Source organism: Pelophylax lessonae, assembly GCF_965119305.1.
Source record: "Pelophylax lessonae genome assembly, chromosome: 4".
Taxonomy (NCBI): Eukaryota; Metazoa; Chordata; class Amphibia; order Anura; family Ranidae; genus Pelophylax; species Pelophylax lessonae.
The window spans coordinates 219,497,913-219,512,905 of NC_138771.1; the positions used below are offsets into that span (position 1 = coordinate 219,497,913).

Sequence of the window (14,993 nt, forward strand, 5' to 3'; positions counted from 1 at the left end):
TGTGCGCTTCTACAATATCAAAACAGTGCCATGGTATTTTGTATGTGGGTTTTGTATAATATTCAGTTGCTGAAGTGGGAAGAGCCTGGAGATTATGTAAAGTCTTCCTACACTTGACTGTCTTCCATTTATATGGTCTCTGCATGCCTGAATATTAACCATAGCCTGTAACACTCTTGTACTTCTACTGGATCAAATGCTTCACAACATAACACCATTATTTGTTAAAAGTTATTTTCATGTGTGCATGCCTAAATTGGGCGTTTTGCTTTGTTCCCAAAGGTCTGGTATGTTTAAAGCTGTAGTTTGGTGTGTGTGCTTTTTTTTTTGTAATGGGCTAAAGCACCACCAAACACATTTATTATTGTAGTGGTGTGTATCCCATTACCTAGTGCCTCCTTCATAACTGTCAAATAATGCCCTGAGAAAAGTTGTACCGCTTCCCTACCTCCTTTTTGTCCTATTCACCGTTCATTCTTATTGAGTTTATGACGATTCTCCCACAATGCGTTGTGTTCTGGAGTAGGAATTAGAGATCCTGTCATTTAAACTGCTCTTCCTCAATTCAAAAACCAGGATACATTCTGAATTCCAATATCTCCAGGTTGTCTTGCTATTTTTTTTCCTTATGGATGCAGGTAAATTCAGCCTGCCTATACATTGTTCGAATCTTGGCTGGTTCATGCTTCTTAACCAGCTTAGATTTGAACTGTCTATGGCCAGCTTTAGTGACTCCCATCAATATATTCCCCTTCAGCACCATACTCCTACAATACTCTGTAGCATTTAGGGCGAAATTCATTTGCATTACTGATTTGCCATTAGTTGTACTTTTTTATATTGATTTAATTTGTATTTTTTTTTCCTTTTTGTAGACTATTAATTCAGCTGTTGTACAACTTTTTGTCTCGGATCGCAATTCCATGTGGTTGAAGAAATGTTGTGGAGTAGTGTGCCTGGTAAAGGACAATCCACAGAGATCCTACTTCATTAGGATATATGACATAAAGGTAAGATGCTTCTCAATGTTCTGTAACCAGCAATCCATTGTGCTTGCTATGGTTAACTCACTAGATTTTGATTTACATGTGCCAGAAATAGGCCAACTTAAGCATTTCAGCTGAATTCTTCAGCTTAGTCAGAGGATTGTCTGCCCACAGTGTAGCCTTTAAAAAATATGTTGGCAGTACAGAAAGACAGAGTTTATTTCCATGTGTACCCTTTTTAGTTCGCTTTTCTTAAAGGAAAAAAATAAAGGAGCTGCATGGCTTGGTGAAGTTTATTAACCCATAGTAACTAATGTAGCAATTTACTGGAGTCAAACCTATGAAAGGTAAGTTGTGATTGCTATGGGTTACTTCACATATTATCGTTCTTTTATAAGCTGTCTTATAACTATTTGTCTGATATAAGCATTTTTCTTATTTATTTTTGCAAAACTAGAAAATGTGTGTCTCTGTTTTACATTAAGCTGGAATTAAACAGCCAATAGTCATATAGTTACATGCAAATCGGTTAATGTTATGTTTCATTATTGCAGTGTGCTCTGTGAGCGCTATGGTGACACATAAACCACAGTTAGGACACCTGTGAAATAGGGCAGTGATTATCAGAGATAAAAAGATTAGTGTTTGGATCATGGATATTATCTGATTTCATGATAAGCCGACTGTCATACATAATTCCATATGGTGTTCATGGGTATCCGACTTTCATTTTAGTAGGAATTTAACCATTAGGAGGAATTCACTACTTACTGTAATCATCAAAATAGTTTTTTGTCGCATTAGACCTGTAGAAATTGCTAGAAGCTTGATTTTTTTTTGATTTTTTTAACCAATGCATGTCTGTGTCTTTCTAGGATGGTCGGCAACTCTATGAACAAGAGCTTTATTATAATTTTGTATATAATAGCCCAAGATCCTATTTCCACACATTTTCTGGTGACGTAAGTATAGCAGTTAAGAAGCGCTACAGTTGGGTCCGAAGTAATTTTTTAGACTTTTTTTTTTTTTTTTGTAAAAGTAATTTCAGCAAATAAACTGATGGCGGTAAAATATCTCAAAACATTTGGGACGGGGCAATGTTAACCATGGTGTATCATCCCCTCTTTTAACGCTCTAAATATCCGAGAAATGAGGAGACCAGTTGCTGGAGTTTTGGGAGATCCGAGAAATGAGGAGATCAGTTGCTGGAGTTTTTGGAGAGCAATGTTTTCCCATTCTTGGCCGATATAGGATTCTAACTGCCCAACAGTCCTTGTCCTATTTTTAATTTCAAGTTGCGGCATATACTTTCAATTGGTGAAAGGTCTGGACTGCAGGCAGGCCTGTTAAGTACTCGGACCCTTCTACTACGAAGCCATGCTGTTTTCACAGATGCAGTATGTGGTTTAGGATGGTAGCATATGCTGCTCTAAAACCTGGATACATCTTTCAGCCATGATGCTGCCTTTCCAGGTGTGCAAGCTGTCCATTCCATACACACTCCTCCACCCTATACAATCAGAGATGCAGGTTTTTGAACTACTGAAGTTTTGAAGTACTGCTAACAAGCCAGAAGGTCCCTCTTCTCAAGTCTGAAGGACACAATGCCCATGGGTGGCAAAAAGAATGTCAAATTTCGAATCGTCTTCCCACAGTACAGATTTCCACTTTGCAACAGACTGATTTTAAATCGGCTTTGTCCCAAAAAAAAAAAAGAAAAACATGGCAAACTGTGTTCACAGACCGTGATCTTTGAAAGTATTCCTGAGCCCATGCAATGATATCCATCACAGAACCATGCTTGTTTTTAACACCGTGCCATCTGAGGTCCCAAAGATCACGGGCATCCAATAGTGCATTTCCCTTGCATACAGAGATTTCTCCAGATTTTAAAATTTCTTTACTGTAGACAATGCCATATAAAGTCTTTGCAGTTTAAGCACTTCAATACAGTGCACTTTCACCCCCTTCCTGCCCAGGCCAATTTTCAGCTTTCAGCGCTCTCACATTTTGAATGACAATTGCGAGATCATGCTACACTGTGATATGAAATTTGTATAATTTTTTTTCACACAAATAGAGCTTTCTTTTTATGGTATTTAATCACCGCTGGGTTTTTTATTTCTTACAAAAAAAAAAGACAGAAAAAAGATTCTTACATTTTGAAAATAAATAACTTTTCTCCTTCACTGATGTGCGCTGATGAGGCGCCACTGATAGGCTGCACTGATGGGAACTAATGAGGTGGCACTTATGAGCACTGATGAGGTGGCACTAATAAGGAGAAGGTACTAATATGCTGCACTGATGGGCACTGAGAGGCTGCACTGGTAGGCACTGACGGGCCGCACCATCAGTGCCCATAGTGCTGCCAGTCAGTGCCCATCAGTGCTCAGGTGAGCATGCACTGATGGGCACTGACTGGCAGCACTATGGGCACTGATGGTGGGCACTGATGGTGGGCACTGATGGGCACTCTGTTGCAATTTTCCATAATCAGGGCACTGATGATCGGTGTCCTGATTACATGTCCTTGTCTTGCCTGTGAGGAGGAGCTGCTGATCGGCTCTCCGCACTGTCAGTGTGAGGCAAGGAGAGCCAAATAACGGCACTTCCTTATTTACATTGGACACAGCCGATCACATGGGCAAAGAGTCATGTCATTGACTCTTTACCTAGATCGAGGTCACACCGTGTTCTAGCAACACGGCGCAGCCACAATCGCCGCTCTGCGCGCCCCCGTGGGCGAGAGAGGCTGTTCTGATGCGCCGTCATATGACGACCTCCCAGAACAATAGGTGCACCGCTCCGCCGTCATTTGACGGCGGGCGAGTAGGATGTGGTTAATGTTGAGGAACATTTTTCTCTAAGATGCCCTTTTTATACCCAATCATGTTACTGACTTGTTGCTTATTAACCTAATCTAAAATGTTCTTCCACCTCTTTCTTGTTATTACGATTTACTTTGCCAGCTTTTTGTTGCCCTGACCAAACTTTTTTGAGACATGTAGCTGCTAAAATATGTTACTTTTTTTTTCCTTATATAAAATTATAAAGTTTAATCCTTTCACTGCCAGGCGTGTGCTCCACTTTTAAATGTAGCTGGCCAGGCCATTTTTGCAATTTTTACATTGCTTTTTTATTTTTCCCTTTCAGCTTTCAGTTTGTTAAAGACCCCCCCCCCCCCCCAAGCCATGTATTTTCTAAAAGCACATGACCAATAGAATACAAATAAGGTGCTACTGATCTTTAGGACATTTGCGCAACATTTGATATTTGCGCAAATGTTTATCAAACCAATATTTTCTCTAAAAAATACACTAAAAACCAATCTTAGCAGATAAAAACACAGCACATTTTACAAAATCCCTACTAAATTTAAAAAAGCTATGGAGTTTTTTTAAATAACCACTATTTGTAAATTTTAGATTGTGCCTTTTTGCAAAATAGTGAAAAATTGAACATGCGCAAAAATGTAAATACCCACATTTCTCTAAAAATCTGAAGGTTTTCATTGTTCCCTTACAGCTTTCAGAGTTTAATGACCCCCCAAACCATATATTTTCCAATTTCATAGCACCAATAGAAAAAAAAAGGTGCTTTTGGTTTTTAAAGCCCCACGATATTTATGCAAAATTCCTGCCAAGTTCCTTCTAAATATATAGCTAAACCTGTATTGAGTTAATAAATAACAAATCTTTGTACATTTTAAATTGAGTCTTTTTGAGAAATAATGAAAATCGGATGTACGAAAAAATTTTAATACAAAGAAATCAAGCTGATATATGTGGAGTCCAAGTGTGTCTCAGTCCCCAAATATGTACGCAAAGACAGAAACGAAAGGCCCATGGGAGTTTGAAGAGACACACAACGGATGTTAAAAATACATAAATTTATTACGTGAAAAAATAAATACAAAAATACATTGAGAAAAAATCAACAATATTAATGGTGATAATCAGTAAAAGAGAATGCAAATACGTACAAAAAATCACTTCATCTATTTCTGACATTCCAATACTATGTCATTATCAATCTGTGCTGTATAGATCTCAACGCATTTCGCAAATTCAATAGTTCACTTCATCAGGAGAAACACAGATATGAGTAGTTAATGCCATAATCAGAATCCTCTCATATAACCACTAATGTTACTCTACATCCATGCGACTGTTCCAATGCATAACATAGCATAATAAAAAGATCCTTCCTCCTGTTAAAAGTGCAACTCTTCCCACCAGGAGTTGGGGAGAGTAGGTACATCAAGCCAAAAAATATAGGCGAAGCCTCCGGGTATAAAGGCCAGAAGATTGGAATCCTAGGACTCAATTGCCTTGAACTGAAGTAGTCTGGCAGTGAGACTTCACAATGATATATGACAAAAAAAAAAAACGACTCATATCTGTGTTTCTCCTGATAAAGCGAACTATTAAATTTGCAAAACGCGTTGAGATCTATACAGCACAGATTGATAATGACATAGTATTGGAATATCTGAAATAGGTGATATTTTGTATGTATTTGCATTCTATTTTACTAATGAGCAGCCATTGTAACTATGGGCAGCTGAAGCTGCTGCCTGTTCGCTTCCTGGATTTACACAGTAACACAGAGGTACAGATATACATACACACATACATAGTCAGGTCCATAAATATTGGGACATCGACACAATTCAAATTTTTTGGCTCTATACACCACCATGGATTTGAAATGAAACAAACAAGATGTGCTTTAACTGCAGACTTTCCGCTTTATTTTGAAGGTATTTACATCTAAATCAGGTGAAAGGTGTAGGAATTACAACAGTTTGTATATGTGCCTCCCACTTTTTAAGGGACCAAAAGTAATGGGACAATTGGCTGCTTAGCTGTTCCATGGCCAGGTGTGTGTTATTCCCTCATTATCCCATTTACAAGGAGCAGATAAAAAGGTCCAGAGTTCATTTCAAGTGTGCTATTTGCATTTGGAATCTGTTGCTGTCAACTCTCAATATGAGATCCAAAGAGCTGTCACTATCAGTGAAGCAAGCCATCGTTGGGCTGAAAAAACATAACAAACCCATCAGAGAGATGGCAAAAACATTAGGTGTGGCCAAATAATCTGTTTTGGAACATCCTTAAAAAGAAAGAACGCACCGGTGAGCTCAGCAACACAAAAGACTCGGAAGAAAACACACTTCACAACAGTTGGCAAATCAAGAACACTCTCCAGGAGGTAGGTGTATGTGTGTCAAAGTCAACAATCAGGAGAAGACTTCACCAGAGTGAATACAGAGGGTTCACCACAAGATGTAAACCATTGGTGAGCCTCAAAAACAGGAAGGCCAGATTAGAATTTGCCAAACAACATCTAAAAAAGCCTTCACAGTTCTGGAACATCATCCTATGGACAGATGAGACCAAGATCAACTTGTACCAGAGTGATGGGAAGAGAAGAGTATGGAGAAGGAAAGGAACTGCTCATGATCCAAAGCATACCACCTCATCAGTGAAGCATGGTGGTGGTAGTGTCATGGCATGGGCATGTGTGGCTGCCAATGGAACTGGTTCTCTTGTATTTATTGATGATGTGACTGCTGACAAAAGCAGCAGGATGAATTCTGAAGTGTTTCAGGCAATATTATCTGCTCATATTCAGCCAAATGCTTCAGAACTCATTGGATGGTGCTTCACAGTGCAGATGGACAATGACCCGAAGCATAATGCAAAAGCAACCAAAGAGTTTTTTTAAAGGGAAAGAAGTGGAATGTTATGCAATGGCCAAGTCAATCACCTGACCTGAATCCGATTGAGCATGCATTTCACTTGCTGAAGACAAAACTGAAGAGAAAATTCCCCAAGAACAAGCAGGAACTGAAGACAGTTGCAGTAGAGGCCTGGCAGAGCATCACCAGGGATGAAACCCAGCGTCTGGTGATGTCTATGCGTTCCAGACTTCAGGCTGTAATTGACTGCAAAGGATATGCAACCAAGTATTAAAAAGTGAAAGCTTGATTTATTAATGTTAATCTGTCCCATTACTTTTGGTCCTTTTAAAAAGTGGGAGGCACATATACAAACTGTTGCAATTCCTTCACCGTCACCTGATTTGGATGTAAATACCCTCAAATTAAAGCTGAAAGTCTGCAGTTAAAGCACATCTTATATGTTTCATTTCAAATCCATTGTGGTGGTGTATAGAGCCAAAAAGATTAGAATTGTGTCGCTGTCCCAATATTTATGGGCGTATGTATGTGTGTATGTATGTGTGTATGTATGTATATGTGTGTGTGTGTGTGTGTGTGTGTGTGTGTGTGTGTGTGTATATATATATATATATATATATATATATATATATATATATATATAATTTTGTGTGGGTGTGTGTGGATATAGATAGATATATAGATATAATACACACAGACACCAGACATACTCACACCGCTGCTTGTCTGCACATTTTATTCTCTCTTGATGAATATTCATGGATCTCTTCAGTCTCCTGTTATCTCCGCCCTCATCCAGCCCCCTCCCAGCTCTCCTTGACTCATCCCTCCTCCCTTGCTGGCAAACTGGCAAGAGAGAGGGAGCTGTGCATGATGTCATTAGCCTAGGCTAATTACCAGACAAAGAGGAAGTGGGCAGTGCAAGGTATTAACTGGCAGCAAAAAAGTTTTACTATCCAAAGTTAAGCAACAAGGGCAGAGGATTTAATAAATGGAAATATAAAAAAATGAATGAAGGTCCGCTTTAAGTGTTCTGTGCTGTTCTGGGGGAAAACCATTTAGGTAGTGAGCAAAGCTACTTCATAATAGAAGATTTTTGGACAAAGTTTTTTCGTTATTAGAATGCTGATCTCTGCTACATACATTGCATTCATAAAATGTTCAGAACCCCTTCAATTTTTTTCAATTTTGTTATGTTGCAGCCTGATACTACAGTTGTCTAAATTCACTCAGTACCCCATAAAGCGAAAACAGAATTTTAGAAATGTCTGTGAATTTATTAAAAAGAGAAAAATGAAATTTCACATGTACTTAAACCAGGGTTCCACTCATTTTTGTGTTTATTTAAAGGCAGCAGCTACAAAAAATGTAGCTGCTGACTTTTAATAAACTCACTCTCCCTGTCCCACGATCCAGTGATACGGCTGCCTGAAGCCTCTATCCTCTCCCTTTCCTCTTGGCAGCGCCAGCATCTCTAATGTGGGCACCTGGCTGTGACAGCTTGCGGCTCCACAGCCTGGTGCGCACTGCACATGCCTGAGTCGCGCTGCGCGTTGTGAATGGGCAATTTTCTGGGACCTGTGACGTGTCCCAGAAGATTGGAGGGAGGGGGAGAGAAGAACTTCCGCTTGAGCTGCCTAGGCTGCCCAAGCGGAAGTCGGAGCATGTACCTGTCAAATCTATTTACCCGACTACCCCCCCGCTTTAAGTATTCACACCTTTTACTCATTAATTTGTTGAAGCACCTTTTGGCAGCAATTTCAGCCTCGTCTCTTTGGGTATGACGCAACAAGCTTTGTATGCCTGGCTTGGGGGATTTTTTGCCATTACATTTTGGCAAATCATAAGCTCAGTCAGGTTGGACGTGGACCATCGGTGGGTGGCCATTTTCAGGTTTTTCCAGATATGTTCAATAGGGTTCAAGTCCGGGCTCTGGCTGGGCCACTCTAGAACTTTCACAGAGTTGTTCCTAAGCCACTCCTGTGTTGTCTTGGCTGCATGTTAGAAGGTGAACCTTCGGCCTAGTCTGAGGGCTGTGGAACAGGTTTTTATATCTCTGTACTTGCTCCATTCAGGTTTCTCTCAAACCTGACCAGTCTCCCAGTCCCTGCTGCTAAAAAAACATCCCTACAGCATGATGCTGCTGCCACCATGCTTCACTGTTGGGATGGTATTGGACGGACAATTTTGAAAGAAAAAAAAAATAAACATTTTCTGCTATAAAACGTATATCTAATAAAAATTAAAAAAAAAAAAATCAAATTTCTTCAGGAGGTCAGACCAAAAGGGATTTCGCTACGTCTTTGGTATAAAAAAAATAAATAAATCCCAATAAGTGTATAGTATTTGGTTTGTGTGAAAGATATAGCATCTGGTATAGATACTGTATTTTTTGTTTGTTTTCCTTATACTAGTAATGGCAGTGCTCAGTGGCTTATAGTGGGACTGTGCTAGTATGGCGGGCAGTCTGACAGTAACTGACCCTGGCTGGGGGGGGTACGCTAACCGACACTGACATGAATAGGAGCAATCAAGGTGTTAAGTGTGTGCCTAGCTATCTGTAATGTGTGTGTGTGTGTGTGTTAAGTGGCGCTTTTACTAAGCAATCTTGCTGTTTTTTTCCCTGACAAAATCGCCTGTCAGTGTTCGTAGCTCTGTGTGTACATCACAGAGCTCCCTTCCCTGAAGTGACAGTCGATTAGTGGGTGCCCGCAATCATTCGTTGGCCCGCACACGCTGATCAGCTTTTGCTGTGACACGGAAGTGCTGGATCACTTATCGGATATGTAATCCAGATCAGCCGCCCTGCCGCAGTATATCTGCATGGGGCGGTCAGCAAGTGGATAGAGAGGTGTGTGCCTTTCGAAATCCTGTCCAATTCATTTATTTAAGGTAACACAGGTGGACTCCAGTCAAGATGTACAAACATCTCCGCAACAATCAAGAGAAATGGGAGGCACCTGAGCTAAATTTTAACTGCTGTTGCTAAGGGTCTGAATACTTATGCCTATGTGAGATTTCAGTTTTTGCGTTAATACATTTGCAAACCTTTCTAAAATTCTGTTTTCAATTTGTTGTTATGGGGGAAGGAGTAGATTAATGAGAAAAAAAATGAATTAATTTAAACAACTGGTTGCAACATAACAAAATTGAAAAAAGTGAAGGAAGTCTGAAAACTTTATGAATGCATTGTAAATAAGGGAGAGATCTAGGTATTTGTTTTTCTTGTATAATCAATATAAGCAAAATTGTGTGTTTTTTTTTTTTTTTTTTATATTACAGACATGTCAAGTCGGTCTTAATTTTGCAAGTGAAGAAGAAGCAAGAAAATTCAGAAAAGCAGTAACTGAATTACTTGGGAGAAGACCTAAGAAGCCTGGTAAGTGTGAAAGTTTTAAGTGTCTCTTTGCAAGATCTTTTTTTTTTTTTCTCTCAACTTTGGATAGAAGGGGCAAGAATGAGACCCTCTTTCAAGGTTTTTTTTGTTGCTGTCTGTATCCTCTTTGGGGAGATTCAACACGGTTTGTCCTGAGATCTGTCAATGAATCAAAAAATAATGGGAAATTGAAAATGTTATAGTTTTTCTCAGGACAAAAGTCAAGGGGAAATCTTCCTATAGGAACACCTGTCTTAGGCCCCTTTCACGCAATTTGCCTGATTGGGTCTGCCTGTCTGTTTTTCAGGCAGACCCAATCGGACCAACCATTGACCTCTATGGGAAGGCAGATGTGAGCGGACGTGTCCGCTGATACCTGCCTGGCATCCGATCCGACTAAGACAAAACTGAAGGATGGCTGAAGAACAAGACTGAAAACAGGAGGATGGCAATACGTTTGCCACCCATCCAGCAGGTCTTATTGGATGAAAACTGACAGCTTTTCACCTCATTCTCCCATAGAGGAGAGGGAAACTCTGACAGGCTTGTCTCTGCACAGTTCGTGGAGCTGGACCTGTCATCTGCCTGCTCAGCGGGGATCAACAGAGCAATCCCTGCTGTGCACGTGGAGTCTGTCCAAACAGATCCGCCCCTTGTGAAAGCGGCCTTATGCGGGTAATTCCTCTCACTTTGTGAGATTTCCCTCTTGTCCTGTTGTGCCTCTGGCTCGGTAAGTAAAGGTAAATTTCTCTATACAGCATTGAATTTAACTTAGTTGATTTAAACCTCCCCTACTTGAAAAAATAAAAATGTTGTCAATACATAAACTTTAAATCAGAAAAAGTATCCTGTTATCGATTACAAAGTAGTGGTTTGAGGTCAACATTCTTTGAATATATGCAAAAAAATCTGGTGTCACTAGGGCGATTGACCCACCTCCATCCTGGTGCTGCTGCCTGGTGTTTAGGTGTGGCTCTCCAAAACTCATAAAGTTAATATGCAGTGTCTGCTTTGAATTGGATGATTGGTCAGGACAGAAGTTATTATCCCTGGCAACTTGTTTTTCAAGACAAGCAAGCTACCTGTGCATCTGAACTCTCCTCTTCACTGGTAAAATGTATTTTCTATGTCAATTGTATTCTGCTGATAAAAGGACTGGTTTAGCCATTAACGTAAACCTGGCATTGACACAAAACTAACAAACTAATGTATTAAACTTGGTAGCAACAGGCATCAAAAGTCAGTGTGCAAAGATCATTCTATTTCTCCAGCTCCTGAACCAAGGGGCACAGTTGGAGCTCTGACAACCATTCACCCCGAATTCAACAGTCCAAGCAGTCAACCCAGGGGCTAATGGAGAAGCTCTCAAATTAAATGATGGGGTGTCGAGGGTGGTGCCAGAGCTCTGTTTACAGTGCAGAGTATGACCCTATTTTACAGATATACTAAGTGAACTGAAGGAAATTCTTTAAAGCAATAAAGGTATGTGCAAACACCATTTGTTTTGGTCCTGAGAGGTCATTTTGGTTTATTAATTTTGTGTCTGTCAAGCTCCTTAAAAGTGTTACTAAGTGTTTCATTTTTTAAAATTAGCAAATGTGTTCCACTAACTTGCACTGTGCAATAGTATTACACAGAGCAGAGCGGTCCTGATCCTCGGCTCCCCCACTGGCGATCTTGGCTCCTCCTCTTCTTTGTGTCCCTCCCCCCATATCATGCCGTTTGCTATGGGAGCACACGGTGCCTGCTCGCTTCTGACTTGTGTGTCTATGGAGTCGCGCTCCATAGACACACACTGCAAGGCTTGGCCCTAACACCTGCTCCCTCACTGCATTTGATTGAGTTCCTGTGGGAAGAAGATCTCTTTTCCCTTTCACACATGGAAGGGGGAGGACAGAGAAATATCATGTTTTTTACCTTTAACGAAAGGAATGCATTAAGGTAAAAAAACATTTTTAGATTTAGTATCTCTGTAAAATAGCTGTAATGCCTGCCTCCAATAATCAGTGCTTAGACTGAGAAGAAGTAAACAACCACAAAAAATTTTTCTGAAAACATAATGCTAGTGCAAATAAAGTATCACGAGCAGTACTTTTTTTTTTTTTTTTTTTCCCCGTTTTTATTATATACAATGTATATTTGACATACATATAGAATAAAGGGAGTTTTACAGAGTAAGAAGATTTGTCAATTATTCCAGTGTTGTACAAATCCGTTTCACAGTATGAGCAAACAGGGCAGACAATTTCAGAAATTCCAAGACATCTGTTCTGGTTGGATGTATTGTAATTATAGGTGAACCAGCGTTTTAATATTCGAAAATGCAGTCCTAATTCCACAGTCCTATTTTTTCTTTAGAAAGTTCTCTTAAATTTTCCATTAATCTTGTTACCCTTAATGCATGCGAGGGTCAAATAAAGCTTTTTGCCATAATCCAGGTGTGTTTTCCTTCATTTCACAATGCGCTCTTCATCTCCAGAGGTTATATTCGAACACCAGAGAAAAAACGAAATGTTTTAAAGCAAACCACAATGTACTGATACATGACTGTGCTCACATTTATTGTGCCAATACAGTGCAACAATTATTCTTCACCATGTGGTTTCTCCACTAAGTGCCTTATCCCACAAGCCAATATACTCTTATCAAATTTGGTTGCCCCTAAAGTCCTGGGCAAAAATCACACCTTTCCAGTTCTCTCTCAGATCTCCTCCTTGGACTCTGGTATTCATCACTTCCATTTTTTTCCACAGTTATTACCCCAACAAAAATATTACATTTAGTACACTAAATGAAAACTATATAAATAAACAAGTGTGCTCACACTTGTGATCTTCAAGTGCAACAAACATCATGTGTTTTTCTCACCATGTACTGTTTCCCACATGTCAATATACTGTTACCAATATTTACCCTCGCTTGCCAGGGCTAAAAAGCTTTTTTAAAACTAATCCTATCTTTCCTACAAAAAACAGTGTCCACGGTATGGTTTACAGCATCCCCATATGCAAAGTATATATCAAAGCCAAAGACTATAGTTCAGCAGATTCAAAAACAAATAATTTTTTTTTTTTTAAAGAAAAACTTGCTAACCTGTATAAAGCGATGTAAAAAAGCTGAAACATATATCCAGGAAGGCGGAATGGACACTTCCAGTTCCTGGCTGACGTTACTTCCGGTCTGACGACGCTGCTGATGCATTTCATTCTTGTGACTTTATCCAATAAAGTCACATGACGAAACTCCTCAACGTGATCTCAGACAGCCATCTTGGATTCAGGTTTTAGCTATTGTACATGGCTTTTAACATGTAAGCACCTTTTTATTTATTTTTATTTTTTTAATGCAGTAGACTGATGCTGCATTATGTTTTCTGCTTTGCTATATCTTTTGCATATGGGGATGCTGTAAACCATATTGAGTTGGTAGGGAATTGGATGAAAGGGATCAAGTATCAGTACAATGTGGCTTGCTGTAGAACGTTTTACACTATATGTATTTTTTTCCCCCATTTTTCTGATATAGGAGAAGAGCACTGTGAAAGGGAAAAAAAAACCTGGATTATTTAACTTTATTTAACCCACACATACATTAAGGGCCGGTTCACACCACAATGTTGCGATCTGGATGCGTTTCTACATGTGTATTTTTGATGTGTTTTCAATGCTTTCAAGTGAGTGTTGGTTTTTTTTGTTTTGTTTTTTTTTACCCTTGCTTTAAAGTGTTCTGGTGCATTTTTGTTGCATTCCGGTATGTTTTGCGGTGGTCAAATGTGTTCCATGCAGAAAAAATTAGTGATCGACCGATATCGATATTTTGGCCATTGCATATCGGTATTAGCCGATGTTTTCGTACATTTAAACATTTTTTATTTTATCACTTGACAGGTACTCTTGTGGAAAGACCCTAGACCCCTCTTCTGCACGTAAAAGCATTCAAAACCCCAAGTTTGGCTGTTTTGAATGCTGTCTTTTTTTTTTTTTTTTTTTTATCTGGCGCCAGTACCCGGAAGCGATGTCATGACATCACTTCATTGCTTATATCTTTAATTTGTACAAATGTGAGTGGGATATTCAATAACATTTGTAAACAGAATTATGCTATGTGACATCATTTTACCCTCAAAAGAGCAATATTTGGAATATCGGCCAGTTCCGGGGCCGATACAGAAATATCGACAAAAGTCAGTATCGGCCTTCAATATATCGGCCTTGCCGATAATCGGTCGATCCCTAGAAAAAATGCAGCATGTTCTACTTTTGCACTGGAATGCACTATGCTAGCGTGAACTATGCCATTGGAATGTAAACTGCTGTCCGTACTTTTTGATACAGCTTAAAAATGCACTGTAATGCATGTTATATAAACTGGCCCTAAAGGTTACAAGACTTGATTTTAAATTTAAAAGAACTTGGGGCTGATGAAAAGGGACTGTATTATTGAGTTAATATTAAAGCGCTGGTTTACCTATACTTTTCAATAGATCCAAGCAGACCAGATGTCTTGGAATTTATCTCAATTATCTCTAATCTTATACGCCCATCTCTCTGATTCTATTACAGTATTCTGTCTTCTTCCCTCTTCTAGCTTTGGGTGGTAGGGTAGCTGTCCTGCCTCCAGAACTGGGGTATCAGGCTATTTTCAGCATTTAGAAGGTGTGGGGTAACGCTATTTTTGTAGCACTGAGGGGGATATGAAATGGACAGTGCTGGGGTGTAAATTGTATATATCTGAGGGTAGTTTTTTTTTTTTTTTTTTTTAATTCCGCAGTGATATTGCTCTGCAGAATTGATGCATCTTAGTGCAAGACCACCAGAGATGCATAAAAGATTACTCTTTTGAGCACCCCCACCAACACGAGGGACTTGTATCCGGAAAGATTTTCATCAACTTTATTGGGGTCCTGTACAGTGGGAATTGAAAA

At 39.5% G+C, this 14,993-nt stretch overlaps 1 protein-coding gene across 2 annotated transcripts in view; it reads left to right on the forward strand.

Annotated features, from left to right (window-relative positions):
- WASL (WASP like actin nucleation promoting factor) overlaps positions 1-14,993 on the forward strand; it is a 107,471-nt gene that overhangs the window by 57,326 nt on the left and 35,152 nt on the right. For both annotated transcript variants that reach the window (XM_082255655.1, XM_082255656.1), the window contains exons 2-4: positions 876-1,010; positions 1,862-1,948; positions 9,976-10,072. In XM_082255655.1, coding sequence (XP_082111781.1) covers positions 876-1,010; positions 1,862-1,948; positions 9,976-10,072 — 319 coding nt within the window. The remainder of the gene's footprint in view (positions 1-875; positions 1,011-1,861; positions 1,949-9,975; positions 10,073-14,993) is intronic.